Here is a 19,204-nt window from a genome sequence, read left to right on the forward strand (position 1 = left end):
AAATTTAAAGTCATTCAGGCCTTATCTTATCTTAAAGACCTTGTAGTATTATATCACCCCAAATGACCATTTTAGTCATTAGTTATTATTCATCTCTGTCTCTCTCTCTCAAAGTGTGTCTTATGTCCTGTCCACCCCTCTCTGATCCTGATCCTCCTCTAGTTTATTGATTGTTGACATCAATACACTTCTTTCCTTTTATTTCAGTTCTCTCAGACGACCAAGTAAGAGCATGTTCTACATTATACTTGGGAATATATATGCAGAATATACACTAATTAACTTTTTTTAAATAAGAACTTGATGATGGAGTACAACAGCACAAGAGTCTACTATACGGGATTCACAGCATATTCAACTGAAGCAGCAAAATGGTGGAACAAAGATCCCTTTGATGCACTAACAAGAGCAGCTGAAAGGAAACTGTTGTGTACGACCATGTTAGACCTTATCCAATTCGTATGTAAGAGACTTGTTAAATTTTTAAATGAAATGTTGAATGTAGTTTTAATGCTGTGAACACACAGAACGTTTTACATTAAAAAATAGACCACAGACGTCCGTTACTCTGACGTGATGCCTGACGGTGACTGGTACTACCAGACTCATTCTTACCTGGAGTACCAGCTTCAGCATAAAAAATTGCCTGCATGGTTGAACACCTTGGTCTCTCTGAGCCGATGTTTGTGGTCTGGGGTAAATTTGCTGTTGTGATGGCAATTAAAGGTAGCGAGATAAAAGTGAAGCTGCATAGTCACGAGTGTCACTTTTATCTTACCGTTTCAGACCCCTACTTTCCAGTGGCAGAACAAACTCAGATAGTTGTTGGAGTGCATTAAACACATGCTTGTTGTTGCTCCCGTCCACCCAGGATGATTGAGTGGCTAGAATCCTCCATCAGACAAGAATGGGACAACAATCCTCTCCTAAAATTTAGTCTGAGAGCTGCTCTCCTCAGCTCCCAGAATGTAGATTACATCCTAAGGTTTTAAAAACTGATCTTAAATAAATGATTAGCGGTAATAAAAGCCGAGTGAGGTCAACAGTGATCACTGACTGTTTTAGGAGCTTTTTGAGATTAAATAGAAGAAAATACAAAACATTAAACATGTTAACAACACAAAAGCCATATTAAATGCAGACTACTTTAGGCCTGGAAGTAGGATTCGTCACGTCATCACTTAACGACCGGATAAAGTTTACTTTGACTTCAGCAGCAAGCAGGCGCACCGAGGGCTCTCACACTCACTTTTCGCATATAGAATTTCGAAAAAACATCGGTGCAGATTATAAGTCTGTATCATAATGTCTGGTGTTTTCGTGTTTGTTGGTTTGTTTTTATTTTGTTTTAATTTGAGAGTTGGTTATTAGATGCCACTCCAGCCAGCCAGAGAATCCCCCGCCGCCCCGCCCTTTCCTCCCTGTGCCGCAAGCAGCAGGCGCACCTCGCAAACGGAGGGCACCCTGCAGCAAATGGCCGTAAGAACACCGATGGGTGCCTATGCCATCCCCAAAATGCGCTGGCATAATGTCGGGGCAGCATGAGTGCGAGCAACTTTTTTTTGCCAATGCCCGTGATGCCGCCCCCCACCACGATGCTGCCCTGGGCAACCACCCATGTCGCCCATATCAAAAACCGCTACTGAATTCAAGTGTTCCAATCAAATATCTGTGAAAGGATCGCTCGCCCTCAGGAGATGAGTGAGCTCCAGTGTGGTACTATGACAGGATGAAGCTTTTGTAAAAAGTCCCGTTGAGACATTTCCTTGATACCAAATATTCCACAGTCAGCTGTCCGTGGTGTTATATCAGCGTGCACTGTAGAGCAGTGGTTAAAGACCTAAAATCTTGTTAGGATGCCAAAATGGTTAAGGCAGGAATGCTTGTCCTGTTGGACCTCAGCTCAGCATCTGATACCACTGACCACAATATTTTACTACAGAAAACATATTGCAGCTAGGTATTGGCTGGCCCTCCCTGAGTCTTGCTCTTTAAGTTGCTTGAAGATGTGTCACCTCTCATCTGAGAAGCTTCTTCTCTTCTAAGGTCAAATGGTGGAGAGCAGGGGCGGAGCGTGGGGGTGGCTTACTGGGCTTAAGCCTGGGTCTTTTTGTCAGAAGCCCGGGGTCTTTTGGAGTGTAATTTTTTCATACTGTATAAAACAAAAAGTGCAAGCAATATTCGAAGCACATAGTGCACACTATGGGAATTTACGATTGTGCGTGCATCCCCTCTGATATTGGTATGATCCGAGCTCAGGCACTAAGCGACTGAGCGAGAGGGCGAGGCAGCTGCTGCCTGTGAGTGCGCTGTTGGAGAAACTGAGCCAGCCATACTAAGGAGAGCTTAAGTTTGAGCAGGTACCAAAGCAAATCATTCGTACCGTACAAATAATGTAAATATGACGGTGCATCACGAAAGATTGATATCAAATTGATCACTTGACCAATATTACGTTACTTGCTGTTCAAGTGAATCAACAAATGGTGAAATGAAAAGCCGAACAAATGCTATTTTTTTTAGAGAGTCTTAGCTTACGTGTGTTTATTTCATATTTTCAGTTCTTACTCTCCCCGACTAAATCGGTTTCAGTTATGTACTGAAATATAAGAATGGACATTAGAGGGTTCTTTCAAAGAAAAAACTCAGGTAAATGTTATTTTATATATTATGCTTTGTATGTTGTTCAGTATATTTCTATGCAAAACAAGAGGGATTTCAGTACACAGCAGGATATTCACATTTGTAACCAGATATTTACATACACTTTAGGGAGAAAACATTTTGTTTTAGATAAATATTGAAATATATTTTGAATTAGTTAAATGTCAGAATAAAGAGAGACAGAGCTGTCTATTTTTTATCACTTTGATCAAAATTAGGAGTACATGTACACTAAGTTTATTGTTAATTAATAAGAAAACTCCAGACGATTCCATTCTGAGCTGAAGAAGCTTCTGATAGGTTAGTAGAGTCCATGTGAGTAAATTGGTGGCACAGCTGTGGATGCATATAAGGAAAAACACAGAGCCTGTTTCTGTGACATGGGAAAATCAAGAGATGTCAACCAAAACACCAGGAAGAGAATCGTGGAGCTCCATTAGTGTGGCTCAGTTTGAATACAATTTGGTGCCATTTGTAATTAAGAAATACAGATAGTTTCTCTCTTTACACTTAAAGTTAACAAATATGTTTTTTATATTTAATCTAAAAAAATAAACATTTAGTCTGATTTGATGTTACAATTAAAAAGGTGTTTGTTTTGATCTGAAGAGTGTGTAAATATCTGGTTTCAACTGTATATTTGATGATTGTCAGCACAAAGAGGGAGAGAGAGGAACAGAGAGGGAGAGAGAGGAGAATGAGGACAGAACAGAGATGAACAAGAGCAGGTGAGACACACATGTTAGTCAAATGGTTGTTTACCAAAAGTATCACCGTATCATAGGTACTCATGTATCTCGTACCTAGTGTTTCTTTTGAGGTTTGCTATTTTTCAAATTCTATATTTATTAAGTTATGCAGGCTTGTTTGCACAACAAGGCTAAATAATTATATAAACTTTTCTCAATCTAAATAGTGGACTTTGGTAGAATTAAAAAAACAAGTGTAGTGCAGGTCTATGGTGATTTTTAGTGCTACTATCATCTGGTTCTGTCTTGGTTAAGTCCCAAGTAGTCCTGATTTTGAACTGTTGTAGTCCTGTTTTAATTCAGGATCAGTTCTGGGTCTGGTTGAATTGGGGTTTAGTCCTCGTGTCTTGATACAGCCCTGATTTTGTTCTGCCTTGCTGCTTAATTAAAAACCTAGTTTAAGGTGTCCTGCATATGTGATATATATTTTTCCCTATATGAAGTCATTCTTTTTTGAACAAAACTCAAAACAGAGCCAATTACAGAGCCTACTTGAAAGATGGCGCTGGAGTGACGGCAGCCTTTCCAAGTAGCTCTGCAACACCGCACCTTTTTCTTAACTTTAACTTTTTTTAGACTAGGCTTTCAAACTTTATTTCACCTTACTCTAGTTACTCTACTTATACCTCTTAGATATAGCGATACAAGATGGATAATGGACTTTTTAAAACTTCTGGAACCAGCTCCTTCATCTATTCGAGAGCCAAGCTACTGGCACTAAGAACAAAGGGACAGACCGGCATGCGACACAACATCCCGGCTGAGATAAAGAGGAGCTACAGAGGCTGCAAAGCTGGAGCGAGGAGAGCGGATCACTGGAGGCGATTCAAACCATCAATCCCAACAGTGATCATGGGCAACGTGAACTCGCTACAGAATAAAATGGACGAACTGTGCGCTCTGAACAACCACAGACTATACCGTGAGTGCAGCTTGTTTATCTTCACGGAGAAGTGGCTAACCGAGCTAACGCCGCAGGCTAACGTAGACCTATGCGGTTTCACATCCGTGAGAGCCGATAGGGACACGCAGGCCAGCGGAAAAAGTGGGGGACTCATTGTCTACGTTAACAACAGATACTGTAACCCTGGACACGTCTCCGTTAAAGTTTCGGTATGCCGTCCGGACCTGGAGCTGCTAGCTGTTAGCTTGCGGCCATATTATCTACCTCGGGAGTTCAATCATGTGATCTGTGTGTGTGTTTACATCCCTCCGAGGGCCGACGCAGCAGCTGCCTGTGAGAAAATACACACAGTCACAGCAAGACTTCAGACACAAAACCCCGAGGCTTTCATTATTATATCTGGAGACTTTAATCATGCCACACTGGATTCTACTCTGGCTGCTTTTCACCAGTTTGTGAATTGTCCCACAAGGAGCAACAGGATAATTGACCTACTGTATGCCAATGTGAGAGATGCATACAGAGCCACCCCCCTCCCCCCACTAGGGAAGTCAGACCACAACCTGGTTTACCTACAGCCACAATACACACCCCTCGTCCAAAGGCAGCCGGTCACAACGCGCTCCATCCGGAGATGGACCCCAGAAAAGGAGGATGCTCTGAGAGACTGCTATGACACCACAGACTGGGATGTGCTTCTGAGCCCACTTGGTGAGGACATAGAGGGGGCAACACACTGTCTTACAGACTACCTCAACTTTTGTGTGGACACGGTCACCCCTGCTAAGATGGTACGGTGTTATCCTAATAACAAACCGTGGGTAACACAGGAAGTCAAAGCTGTCCTCAACATGAAGAAGAAGGCTTTCAGGAGCAAAGTGAAGGAGGAGATGAAAGCAGCACAGCAGGAGGTGAAACGCTGCCTGAGGGAAGCAAAGGACACCTACAGGAGGAAAGTGGAGCAGAATTTGGAGAGGAACAATATGAGGGAGGTCTGGAATGGTGTGAAAACCATCACAGGCCACAACACCAAGAAAAGCACAGTGGGGGGGGGGGGGGGGACTGTGGAGAAGGCAAACGAACTCAACAACTTCTTCAACAGGTTTGACCAGCCCACAACCCCCCCACCCTCACCTTTACTACAGAGTCCTCTCCCCACTCTCCTACCTCCCTCGCTTCCCCCCCCTTCCTGACACTAAGACACCCCCCTCCTCCAATCCCTCTCTCAGCAGCAAGACATCTTCTCTCCCCCCCCCCCCCCCCTCCAAAACATCTCCCAGTGTCACAGTGGATCAGGTCAGGAGACAACTGAGGAAGCTTCGCCCCAGAAAGGCAGCAGGCCCAGACAAGGTGTGTCCTAGGATGCTAAAGGCGTGTGCTGCTGAACTTGGGGAGCCGCTACAACAAGTCTTCAATCTCAGTCTGCGACTGGGGAGAGTGCCCGCCCTATGGAAGACATCCTGCATCGTCCCGGTCCCCAAAAGGAACCGGCCCAATGAGCTGAATGACTTCCGACCGGTGGCACTGACGTCACATCTTATGAAGACTCTAGAGCGGCTCTTCCTCAACCTCCTCCGACCACAGGTACAACATGCCCAGGACCCACTACAGTTTGCATATAAGGCGGATGTCGGAGTGGAGGATGCCATCCTGTACCTCCTGCATAGAGCCCACTCACACCTGGATGGGGGAAAAGGCACGGTCAGGATCCTGTTTCTTGACTTTTCCAGTGCCTTTAATACCATCCGGCCCTGTATGCTTCAGGAAAAACTGAACAGGATGGAGGTGGACCCCTGCCTGGTGGCTTGGATCTCCGACTACCTCACCGACAGACCACAGTACGTCAGGCTGAAGGACATCACGTCTGACACTGTGGTCAGCAGCACAGGAGCACCACAGGGAACTGTGCTGTCCCCTCTTCTCTTCACCCTGTACACCTCTGACTTCTGCTACAACTCTGAATTATGCCATATTCAGAAGTTTGCAGATGACACGGCCATCATGGGGTGTATCTGGAATGATCAGGAAGAGGAGTACAGAAGTCTGGTGAGGAACTTTGTCGCATGGAGTCACACAAACCACCTTCAACTCAACACCTCAAAGGCTAAGGAACTGGTTGTGGACTTCGGGAGGTCCAGAGAAGGTCCACTGCCGGTTCAGATAGAGGGGGAGGAGGTGGAGGTGGTCAACAAGTACAAGTACCTCGGGCTGTGGGTGGACAATAAACTGGACTGGTCATGCAACACAGAGCACCTGTATAAAAAAGCCCAAAGCTGACTGTACTTCCTCAGGAGGCTGAGGTCTTTTAACATCTGCAGGAAGCTCCTGAGGATGTTTTACCAGTCAGTGGTTGCTGGAGTACTTTTCTATGCTGTGGTGTGCTGGGGGAGCAGCACAGCAAAGAAGGACTCATCCAGGCTGGAGAAACTGATCAGGAAGGCTGGCTCTGTGGTCGGCATGAAGCTGGACACTCTGGTGACAGTGGCAGAGAAAAGGACACTAAAAAAGCTGCTGGACATTATGAACAATGCTGGGCATCCTCTGCACATGGCCATTAACAACCAGAAGAGTCTGTTCAGTGACAGGTTGCTTCTCCCCAAGACAAGAACTAACAGACTAACTCCTTTGTCCCACACGCCATCAAACTGTTTAACTCCTCTCTGGAGGGGAGAGGGAGGGGAGAGAGGAGGACAAAGGAGGGGGGAACAACTAAGCTGTAGTGCCTCTTCACCTCACTGTGCAATACCTTTGTGCAATACTTTTGTAAATAGTCAAATGTGCAATAGACTCAATACTTGAAATGTGCAAATCACTTGTATTTTAATTTTTATTCCTATTTATTCTATTTATCCCCTTCGTATATTTTATTTATATCTGTCTCTGTATTTATATATATATGTGTGTGTGTGTGTGTGTGTATATATATATATATATATAATATTCTGTAACTCTGTAACTTCTGTCGGTGCCGTGCTTTTGAAAACTCTTATCTTATCTTATCTTATCTCTATTAATCTTTCAGTCATTTCTAACCCCCCCCCCCAAAAAAAAAATAAATAAAAAATCCCACATGCATACTACCCTTTAGTATCCGCCCCAGGAGATCTTTGAGGTCAGCCGATCTGATGCTTTTAGATGTTCCCAGGTATAAATTAAAGACAAAGGGAGAGAGGGCGTTTGCTGTGGCTGCACCCAGACTGTGGAACAGTTTACCTCCTCACGTCAGATTCTCCAAAAGCCTAGAAACTTTTAAAACTGCTCTTAAAACTCACCTCTTTTCATTGGCTTTTAGAAAGGTTTAATTTATTTGTTTATTTATTTTTTATTTGATCAGCGAGGTGTTTTACGAAATTGTGTTCTATTGTATTTTTATCTGTATTTACTGTACAGCACTTTGGTCAGCCTTGGTTGTTTTTAAATGTGCTCTATAAATAAACTTGACTTGACTTGACTTGACTTTAGGGCTAAGCCCTGGGTGTTTCAAATGTCTGGCTCCGCCTCTGGTGGAGAGTCCCAGATTTAAGCCTTATGGGAGTGTCCCCCCAAGAGGGACAATGGACCTCCTAATGATCCTACCTAATCACACGAGCCAAAGTGTGAAAATGGGTTTCCGGGGAACTTCTTGTGAAACCTATCCACCCTATCATGTGATTTCCTGACGTCAAATGGCCCAGGATGTGAGTGGGCGTTAAGGCGTCTGGGAGGGATCTCGAAACTGGATTATAGATGGCAGACAGTTGGTGTCGTAAGCCACCGCCTCTGTTCAAAGATGGTTGTTCACAGTGGACATGGATGGCTTCTTTCACTCCACTTTCAAACCATCTGTCCTCTCTGTCCAAAATGGACAACTTAAACAGAAGTCCAACTTAAAGAAGTCCAGACACGTTTCTTCCCAAGCTCCTTAGACAATCACATGAATATTTGTTTGCTCTTAAATTGTATTGTGGCCAAAATTACAAAAATGTTGTTGTCATTTAAATGCGTGTGGAGCCTGACTGTATGTTGTGAAACATAAAAAGTAACTTGAAAGTTAGCAGAACTTGTTTGCTGTTGATTTTAAAATGCCATGCCAGGTGGCAGCATTTAACTAAATACAGTAATTAGGATTGCAGGATTGTGGGTTAAACGTTCCTGGGGTGTTGGCTCTCCCCTGTGCCCAGTGGCTTTTCCTCCTCACCTAGAATTTATTATAAGAACAACGAGCAGGCAGATCAATGATTCTGCTTCACCTGCAAAAGCTTCAAAACTCTTCTTAGGGTTGCCAACCGTCCCTTAAAATACGGAATTGTGGTATCGCAAGAAATAAGTGGTTATATAAATATATGAGTATACATAATAGTTATTATTCATAGATACCTACATCCTAAGTTCCTGTTATTCTTCTGAAAGAAACAGAATGAGTGTGTTGTTGCAATGGTAATGCCAGGAGAGGCAGTATTAGTTCTGTGTTACATTAATGTGTAAGGAAGTGGAAGAAGTGTGTGTCCTGTAGGAGGCAGTAGAAAATGGATGCTCATGTTCTGTACATGCCCTGAAAGAAAGGTTCAGTAAACCAGTGCAACGATACTCCGGTGTAAGGCTCAGTTATTGTATTTTTATTTTTTGAAGATGCAACATCTTTTTGGCGACGAGGACGTTTAGGGGGAAGGAGTTTGGGCGATCGGACTGAAAGAAAAGAGAAGAAAATAAAGTGATGGAGTCGGCTACAGGTTTGGCTAGCTTTTCAAAAAATGCAAAAGTTTTCGGCTGGAAATAGAAGGCAGTGACCTCGAAGTGGAAATGGCTACAATTGGCACGCTAGTAGCGTTCGATCCAAAGAATCAGACTTGGGATGAGTATACGGAAATACTCGAGCAGTTTTTCGCAGCTAACGGGATCGACGATGCAGAGAAACAAAGAGCGATATTAATAAGTGTCGTCGGAGCAGCGACGTACAGCTTGATGCGAAACCTTCTCAGTCCGACCAAGCCCAAAGACAAAACCTTCCAAGAGCTGGTGCTTCTGATGAAAAATCACTTCGATCCGAAGCCCAGTGAAATTGTGCAAAGGTATAAGTTCGACTCTCGCTCCCGCAAGCCGAATGAAACAGTCATGGAATATGTAGCGGAGCTGCGTCGCCTGGCACAGGATTGTAACTATGGCAACACGTTACAACAGATGTTGAGAGATAGGATCGTCTGCGGAATTAAGGATGACCGAATTCAGAGACGTCTCTTGTCAGAAATAGATCTCACTTTTGACAAGGCTCTGTCAATTGCAGTAGCCATGGAGACTGCAAATAAAAATGCACAGGACCTGCAGACCTCAAGGGCATCAGCAAAATGTTTCAGTCTCACTAGAGGACAACAGGAGAGTCGTACCTTTAAAGCAGAAAATAAAGAGTGTTATCGTTGCAAAGGAACCAAGCACACAGCAGCAGACTGTAAGTACAAACAAGAAAAATGTCATGCTTGTGGTAAAGTGGGACACATAGCTAGAGCTTGTAAAAGCAAGACTAAACTGAACCAGAAAAAGTATGGATCGACATATGTAAAGAAAGAAAAAAAGCAGAGTTCACACTACAGTACTCACAATGTGGGCGAGAAAGCAGATAACAACAAAACTGATAGCTCTGAAGATGACTCTTTCATGTTGAACTGTGTCAAGTGCAGTCAAGGGCACAAAAGAAAACTGTTCAAGTTAGGGCGTGGCAGTGTGGTACACTTAAGAAGAGTAGACCCCTACACTGTGGATATGCAAATTGATGGGAAAAAGGTGAACTTTGAAATAGACACTGGATGTTGCCTAACAGTCATGAACGAAGCAACGTTCAGAGAAACAGGGAAAGACAGCAAGCCCCCCAGCCTGCAGCCCATCAAAATCAAGCTCGAAACTTATACAGGGGATCCTGTTAAGGTGATTGGTGCAACACGAGTCAGCGTCAAATACAAGCAGCAGAAAAAACATCTGCCCCTGGTGGTGGTCGAAGGCGACGGCCCCAGCTTGCTAGGTCGAGCTTGGCTCGAGGAAATTAAATTGGACTGGGGTGAAGTGAAAAACAGTCCTAACAACAGAAAGCTGCACCAAGTCAAAACAACAGAAAAAACACTTCAGCAAGTGTTAAGTAAACATGAGAATGTGTTCAAAGAGGAGTTGGGCACCCTGAAAAGAATGAAAGCTGCTATTCATGTGAAAAGTGATGTCACCCCACGCTTCTTCCGTCTGCGTTCTGTCCCCTTTGCTATGCGAGCAAAAGTCGACGAGGAAATAGACCGACTGTTGAAAGAAGGCATCATCTCGCCAGTGAAATATGCTGAATGGGCGGCACCAGTAGTGCCACTCCTGAAGCCCACAGGGACAATAAGACTGTGTGGGGATTACAAGCTTACTGTAAATACCGTGGCTTCACTGGAACAGTACCCCATACCCAGAATGGAGGACTTGTTTGCCACACTGTCCGGGGGTAAGCAGTTCTCAAAATTAGACATGAGCCACGCTTACCAGCAAATCCTCTTGGATGACGAATCGAAAAAGTACGTGACAGTAAACACATCTCGGGGGCTGTTCACGTATAATAGATTGCCTTTTGGAGTGGCCTCTGCTCCAGCAATATTCCAGAGGACCATGGAAAGTCTTTTGAAGGGGATACCTCATGTAGCGGTGTATTTAGATGACATCTTAGTGACTGGAGTGGATGAAGTAAGCCATCTACAGAACCTGGATGAGGTGTTGACCCGGTTGGAGGAAGCTGGGTTGAGGTTAAAGAGGTGTAAGTGTGCCTTCATGCAAGAGAAAGTGGAGTACTTGGGGCACATAGTGGACGCCCAGGGGCTCCACCCAGCGGAAAACAAAGTTAAAGCAATCATGGACGCACCTACCCCCACAAATGTCACTGAACTGAAAGCATACTTAGGTTTGCTAAATTACTACAACAAATTCCTTCCAAACCTGGCAACCCTGTTGGCACCCTTACATGAACTTTTGAGACACGAGGTACGGTGGACATGGCAAAAGAGACAAGAGGAAGCATTCCAGAAATCTAAGAACCTGTTGAACTCAGCAGAGGTGTTAGTTCATTATTCTGCTGACCGTGAGTTGGTTCTCTCATGTGATGCATCCCCATACGGCGTAGGCGCCGTATTGTCACATAAGATGGAGGATGGAAGCGAGAGACCTTTGGGGTTCATGTCACGCACACTCTCTCCTGCTGAGAAAAAGTATTCTCAGCTTGACAAAGAAGGTCTAGCTGTGATATTTGGCATCACGAAATTTCACAACTACTTGTATGGCCGAGTTTTCACGATTTACACAGATCATAAACCCCTAATCTAACTGTTCAATGAAAAGAAGCCTATACCTCAGATGGGCTCACCAAGAGTACAAAGATGGGCCGTGACATTGAGTGCTTACGAGTACAACATCAGGTACAAGCCAGGAAAACATCATGAAAACGCGGATGCGCTCAGCCGGTTGCCGGTACCAGACTCAGCACTTGAGCAAGAGATGGCTGAGCAGGTTTTGATGATGGATGTACTGGATGACACATTAGTGGACACTGCACAGATCAAACGATGGACAGCTAAGGATGTCTTGTTGTCGCAAGTCCACGAGTACACCTTAAAAGGCTGGCCAACTGAGACCGACACCTGTTTAAAGCCGTATCGACAGAGAAAGCTGGAACTGAGTGTGAGGGATGGTTGCGTGCTCTGGGGAGCCCGAGTAATTATTCCCACCAAAGGCCGAGACAAAATATTGAAACTCCTGCACCAGACTCATACAGGCATGTCGAAGATGAAAGGCTTGGCAAGGTCGTATGTATGGTGGCCAGGGATGGATGAGAACATTGAAAGAGAAGTGCAGGCATGTGAGGAGTGTCAGAAACACTCCAAGTCACCACCTACTGCACCATCACACCCTTGGGAGTGGCCGGAGTCACCATGGTCCAGAATCCATGTGGACTATGCAGGGCCTTTCCTCGGGGAGATGTTTCTAATCATTGTGGATGCTTATTCCAAGTGGATGGACATTTACCCTGTGAAATCCTCTACATCACAGGTAACTATAGAGAAACTGCGCCAGAGTTTCAGTGTGTTTGGACTACCTAAAATGTTAGTTTCAGACAACGGAACATGTTTCACAAGTGCTGAATTTGAGTCATTCATGAGGCAGAATGGAATTGACCATGTAAGATCAGCACCTTTCCACCCTTCTTCAAATGGGCTAGCTGAGAGGGCGGTCCAGACCTTTAAGGAGGGGATGAAGAAAGTCAAAGGTGATACCTTGCAAACCAGACTGTCCCGATTTCTGTTCAGTTATCGCATCACACCGCATGCCACTACTGGTTTATCACCTGCAGAGTTGATGATGTCACGGAGACTCAGATCAGTTTTGGACTTGCTCATGCCTGATGTGAAAACAAAAGTGCAGCACAAACAATTGAAACAGAAAGAAAATCATGACACCAAGAAAAGACTGAGAAGTTTCACACCAGGAGACAAGGTCTTCATCAGAAACTACTCCTATGGCCCGAAGTGGATTCCCGCAGTCATTGTGAGAGCATCGGGTCCAGTGTCTTACATTGTTACCATTGGATCAGGTCAAACTGTGAAGCGGCACGTGGATCAGGTGAGAGCAAGAGTGGCTGACACTGTTCCCAGTACACCAGACAGGGAGGTAGAGCCATTGCTTGACAAAGAATCAGTGCCTGAGTGCTGCTTGCCATTGGAATTGGACACATCTCCACAACCTCCGGCAATGGAGTTGCCTTATGCTCCGGAGACTCCAGCTCCCGGAGACTCCTCAGTGACACCCGTGTTGCGACGTTCCCAGAGAGAGAGACGTCCACCAGAGACTTTAAAGGACTTTGTTAGGTAGTGTGAGATCTTCCAGAAATAGAGCAACAATGCGCTCTGATCTCACAGGAAGGACGTACCTTCCTAGTTAGAAAAAAAAAAAAAGAGAAACATGGAAACCTATGTACAGTTGTATGGTTGTATGGTTACCTTAATTACATGTTGATTGCTTGTTAAGCATTCTTTAGATAAACAGTTATTTTGTAAGTCAAGGGAGTTGTTGACTTAAGGGGGGAGGAGATGTGGTATCGCAAGAAATAAGTGGTTATATAAATATATGAGTATATATAATAGTTATTATTCATAGATACCTACATCCTAAGTTCCTGTTATTCTTCTGAAAGAAACAGAATGAGTGTGTTGTTACAATGGTAATGCCAGGAGAGGCAGTATTAGTTCTGTGTTACATTAATGTGTAAGGAAGTGGAAGAAGTGTGTGTCCTGTAGGAGGCAGTAGAAAATGGATGCTCATGTTCTGTACATGCCCTGAAAGAAAGGTTCAGTAAACCAGTGCAACGATACTCCGGTGTAAGGCTCAGTTATTGTATTTTTATTTTTTGAAGATGCAACAGGAATCGTCCCGTATTTAGAAACAAAAGTACACGTCCCGTATTGAGCTAATAAGGGACACACTTTGTCCCGTAATACAGTGAGAATCAAAAGTAGTCTATAACTTTTAATGGAATTAACGCTTTGTTTGAAAACATAATTCCCAGCCCCTCTCCTGCTTTGTGACCAATGAGCTGACAGCACACTTATGACAATTCGAGTATGACAATTCAGATTACCGCTCATCTCATTGGTCGAGGAAAGGTCGCTTCCGGAGAAAATACCGGAAGACAACAGGTGACCACAACAACAAGCATGGCCAACAGGGAAACAAACGCCGACACTGCGGTGCAAGTCTCGGATGACAGTACACCTAAAGCTGGGCAGACACTGTGCGATTTTTTCAGTCGCGTTATTCAGCTCCTGCTCAAACTGCACGATTGACTCGCAGGGGTTAGAAGTTCATAGGTCACGATGCAGGGTCTCTCACACTATACCGCCCGATGCTCTGATGCGACCTGAGTGCTCACACTGTGCGTCCATAAAATGAAGGTTATAACAGAAAATCTGTCGCTCGCTCTCTCTGTCTTTCACTCACACAGACACACCACCATCATCAACTTTGCTAAATTGCTAATGAAAGACATTGATCAGGCAGCTGTGATTGAGCAGCAATGTAAATCCAACTATTCTCATGGTTGTTGTGGTCGTGATAATTTTGTGATGCCACATCAAAAAGGCTCGGATGAGCTTTCCAAAGTTCTACAAGTTGTGCCTCCATCGCTTGTGTCCAGATCACACGCTGCACAGCCGTGCTGCTCCGTCTGTTTCACCGACGTTTACGTGTTTGCGCGTGAGCAGTGTGAGCGGCTGTGGTGAGACCCTCACGAGCGATTGATGATCGGGAGCTGGTCGTGAGGTGTTAATGGCTTCTCGTTACCCCACGTATACCACACGACGCACGACGAAGGCCAAAATCGGTCCGATCACCAAATCAGTCGCACGACTCAAAAATCGTCTCAAAATGGGCCAAAAACCGCACAGTGTAAGCCCAGCATTAGAGCAGCAATGTTTGTTCCCCTCAGAGAAAGGGAAGAATGGGAAAAGGAAAACACCTGGCTGGAAAAAGTTAATATGGGCATGTGCAGTGAATATCAGCGCTATGTGGCCAGAAGTGTGATAATATAATTTATTTTGTGTAATAAACAACTGCAAGGATAGATGATTACAACAAATTGATGACTAATACATAAAAGTAATACATAGATGAATAATGATGATGAGTTAAGATGCGTAATCATGGGATCAAGCGGGTTTACAAACAGGAACAGCTGATTAGCATTAGAAAAGCTGAAATAATACCTCAGCTGAAGCCAGTTGTACTAAATGCACTAAATGTGCACTGTTACAAGAATGTTTTTCTTTCTATTATTTTAAGTTAAGCAGGACAGAGTTCTTTTAAAGAAAGATTTACTTATATTCTCAAAAGTTAAGCATGACTGTCACGGTCCGCTGTGACAGACCCTGCGGTGGTGTGTATGGTGGACCCAGGTGCGAACACAGGTGAGCAGACGGGAGTGAACTTTAAACAAAAGCGAGCCTTTTATTGTGGCTGATGACAAGGTATACAAATACAGCAGGGATAGCGTGGCTAAACAGAAACCTAAACTGGGAATAACTAAGGTAAAGCTATGACTAAGAATACAATAGACCGGGCATGGAAACATAGAGGGTGGAAACACAGACGACGCGACACAGACTACATGAAACACAGAGACTAAATACACAAGAGGGATGATCAGGGGAAGTGGCCACACATGGGAACACAGCTGACACAGATAAACATAACAAGACATGGCAGGAGTAAACAACACTGACGGGAGACTGTCAAAGTAAAACAGGAAGTACACAGAGGTGCAAACAGGAGGAGAGAGAGAGCACGGGCATAGTGGGCTGGGGAAACATGGAAATGAAACACGAGGGGAGATGAGGGCTCACAGATACATAGAGGGGCACACAGGGGATAAGAGTCACAAGGGGAAGTCAAATAAGGAACAACATAACAGGACAACTCAGGAAACAAGACCTAAATAAGGAACGAAATACAAAAATACAAGGAACTGAGAATACTGGGCCCACATGGCCCAGGACCATGACAATGACAGGCTTCTGTTTAAGAAAGAGACCTGTTTTATTGTGTTAATGTTGTCATTTTGAGCTAAAAATAAATGGCTAAATGATCACTTGTTTCACATGTGTTCATATCACAAAGAATAGAATATGCATCTACTTAAATCAACTTCAAGTCAAATGGTTAAAAAAAATAATTTCACACAAAAAAAAAAAGAGCTAGAAAATTCACCACACTGGGAAGGGTGAAGACAACTGGGTTGCCCGGCCCTGGCAACGAGGTGTCCCTTATTTATTTTTCAGGGAGTTGGCAACCCTATTCTTCTGCCACGCTTGTAAAGATTATGAATTAGAGCTTATGGAGGATGAGTAGACTCAACTTTAGCCATCAACACTTACCATCTGTTGTATCTGCTAAGCTCATGTACTCCCATTATTTTATATTACACAATTACCTAAATTTGTATCACATATATATGTATATATATGTGATATATATATATATATATATATGTGATATATATTATGTTTGATCCTATATTGCACACAGATATGCATTGTAGGATAGCTTTGGATTTAGACTCAGATACTAACAGCCATAAGAAGAGAGAAGCCTTCTTCTCTGAGGAATGTGTGAGAGGGATCATCCGCCAGGACTGGTGATGTCACCACAAGGTATAAAACTTTAGTTCTGACTTGTCTAGAGAACAACAGGGCTATGAATTCTGGTGTTAGGGAATGTCCAAAAAGGTGCAGAAGAAGAAACATGAGTCAGACATAGTGTAACAGCTGTTGGATTGTTAGTACTTGACCACTAGGCGGAGCTCTTGTAATGATAATGTAATTTGAATTAACGCATTTTATTTTGTATGTTTTATTTTTATGTTGAGCATGTTAACATTTAAGGTAAGGCCAGAGGCCACTTCCTGTTTTGGGAAAAAAAGGTCAAAGAAGCTGCTCATGGTGACAGTCGAGATGTGTGAATGTCAAAGAAGCGATAACAAGTCCTAAGCTCAAAATACACTGGTTTGTCCACTTGCAGGCCAAAGTGGTATGTTTGTTTATATTTTGTGAATTTTATATTGCAATATGTTTAAAGGCTGGAATATAATTTTCTTGTACAATTGTAATCACCAGTTCTACGGTGTACCTGTGTACGTTTAGAGAAGCACAGTAAACATAAGTAAAGAAGAACTCTCGTGTCTCTCGTGTATGTGTACAAGCCGGCATACACAGGGTCTAAAGTCTCCAACTGCTGACCAATCATGTTAACATTCTGGTTTTACCACACGCAATAAAAGTCTTTACTGCCTGAGTATAGCAGCATTTTGTCTCTGAGCCAGAGAGACGGAGGTCCACGGCACCATGTAAAACTAATTTGAAATTCTAAATGTTTAATTATAAATTGTGAAAACTGATAATTTGAGCATTTTTGGCTTCGCTCTCATAAAAACCCAACAGTATCCACAGTGAATGTGTTCATTTGGATTTGATTTTTTGCTCAATAAACTGTATTTATCTTAGTTTAAGCTGTTCAACAAGTTCTACTTGACTCTTCCCCTCCTCCTGTTCTCTTCCCAGCAACATTTATATGATTTGTTTAACAATGAGGAAGTTGTCTTGTATCAGCGTCAACTTTGATACTAAAGACAAGGCAGAACACCGAGAAGTACAGACTGAATATGTTCCTTAAAACCATAATTATTTTGTCTACAGCAGCCTGCGTCGAGGCTGAAGGTAGGTATCATTATTTCCCATTACTGGTTAATCCGTAAACTTTCATGTTGTAAGCTGTGTTTATGATTTATTGTTTTTGTAATTTAGAATATATTAACACTGTGTTTTTAACTGTGTTGTCACTTGATCCTAGGAAGTCATACACTTTGTCACATCTATGGATGTTTTGACTCAAGTGATACTCAAATCTGTGCAGCATTCGATGGTGATGACGTATACTATGCAGACTTTAAAAAAGATCTTCTGATTTGGGAGAGCAAAATTCCCGTAAGTTTTCATTTACCCAACGCCTACAAATATGCAGTATTATATCGAAGTATGTGCAAAAATGACATCCACAGATGGAAGCCAGACAAGTCTGTAATAAAGAAAAAAGGTCAGTGAAACTCAAACTGTTATGTTTCCTGTTCAGTTTTCACTGTTTATGCTGCAAGTTTTTTTAGATCTTTTTTTTTTAAACGAGAAAGTTGAATTTAAGAAAATCATGTGTTCATTTAATTTAGAACCACCAGAATTCATCATCTACCCCAGAGATGAAGTGATAACAGGGGAAGATAATACCCTCATCTGCTTCATCAACCACTTCTTTCCTCCTTCGATCAACATTAAGTGGACCAAGAATGATGTAGAAGTAACAGTGGAAGACCCTTTCATCAAAACTTTGTCCAATCCTGATGGGACTGCTTATGTTTTGTCCTACTTCAACTTTGTGCCAGAGAAAGGAGACATCTACAGTTGCACTGTGGAACATGAATTGCTGGACGAGCCTCAGACCAAGTTTTGGGGTGAGAACAAAGAAGCTTCAGATATTTTAGCACATATATTACGATTTAATGTCTAGAATTCATCATTTCTTTCTGCTGTCCTCTGCAGAGGTTGAAACAGATGAGCTCAGCAAAGGTCCAGCTGTCTTCTGTGGACTTGGCCTGAGTCTTGGATTGATTGGAGTTTTCATAGGAACCTACTTTTTTTTTAAAGCAGGGAAATCTGGTCCCACTGGTTGAGATGTATACTACATATTTTATAGAGCTCAGATTGCATAGTCCTTGGTTTGTTTCCAGCAGGCATAACTTTCATCTGTGTTTACTGAGAAACCTGAACTGTCTCTTATTTTCATTCCTTGTGTAATGGCTCATATGCTGTGTTAAAATTACCAGCGACAATTGACATTTTCCATTATGAATACACTAGTCCCACAGATTTAAGTCTTTCTAGTTAAAAAATAAAGCAGTAGTTCTTTGGCTGATGTGTCAGTGTTTCTATAATAAAACTCTTTCATACTATTAATACTGTGCAGTAAAGCTGAACGGTGATACCAGCACTTTTCACACGACACTTTTAGATGTGACACGCTGCAGCACATTTTTGGTTCTTAGCATTAGTGCAGAGCTTGAAGTTTGCATTACTGGTATTCTAGCGCTGAAATATGCCTCACTAATGATCCATAACTCTAAAATCATATTAGGTGCATTATGCCAAGTAGAATGAGAAAAAAGACTTAATTGTGGGGTTCTTTTTTTTCAACTGAAATAAAATAAAAACCAGACTAGAAAAAAGAATGTATCCATAAACGAATTAAACACATTGTTGCTGAGACATCTACCTGATTGTAAGTCATCACACTTCATAAGTATTATTAA

The 19,204-nt window shown here is 43.0% G+C and overlaps 1 protein-coding gene and 1 long non-coding RNA gene across 2 annotated transcripts; both read left to right on the forward strand.

Annotated features, from left to right (window-relative positions):
- Nucleotides 1–2,311: 2,311 nt before the first annotated feature.
- On the forward strand, nucleotides 2,312–3,599 carry LOC309691832. The gene is made up of 3 exons (XR_014272131.1): nucleotides 2,312–2,360; nucleotides 2,562–2,649; nucleotides 3,319–3,599. It is a non-coding gene; the product is annotated as an uncharacterized lncRNA (long non-coding RNA).
- Nucleotides 3,600–16,783: 13,184 nt separating this feature from the next.
- LOC309691972 (H-2 class II histocompatibility antigen, A-Q alpha chain-like) lies at nucleotides 16,784–18,807 on the forward strand. Its single transcript, XM_082510051.1, has 5 exons — nucleotides 16,784–16,878; nucleotides 17,409–17,564; nucleotides 17,698–17,940; nucleotides 18,068–18,349; nucleotides 18,438–18,807. The coding sequence occupies exons 2-5, from the start codon at nucleotides 17,510–17,512 to the stop codon at nucleotides 18,566–18,568; spliced, it is 711 nt and encodes a 236-aa protein (XP_082366177.1). The 5' UTR covers nucleotides 16,784–16,878; nucleotides 17,409–17,509; the 3' UTR covers nucleotides 18,569–18,807.
- The last annotated feature ends 397 nt before the right edge of the window (nucleotides 18,808–19,204 follow it).

The sequence above is a fragment of the Aulonocara stuartgranti genome (assembly GCF_965226115.1).
Source record: "Aulonocara stuartgranti genome assembly, chromosome: 17".
NCBI classification, from domain to species: Eukaryota; Metazoa; Chordata; class Actinopteri; order Cichliformes; family Cichlidae; genus Aulonocara; species Aulonocara stuartgranti.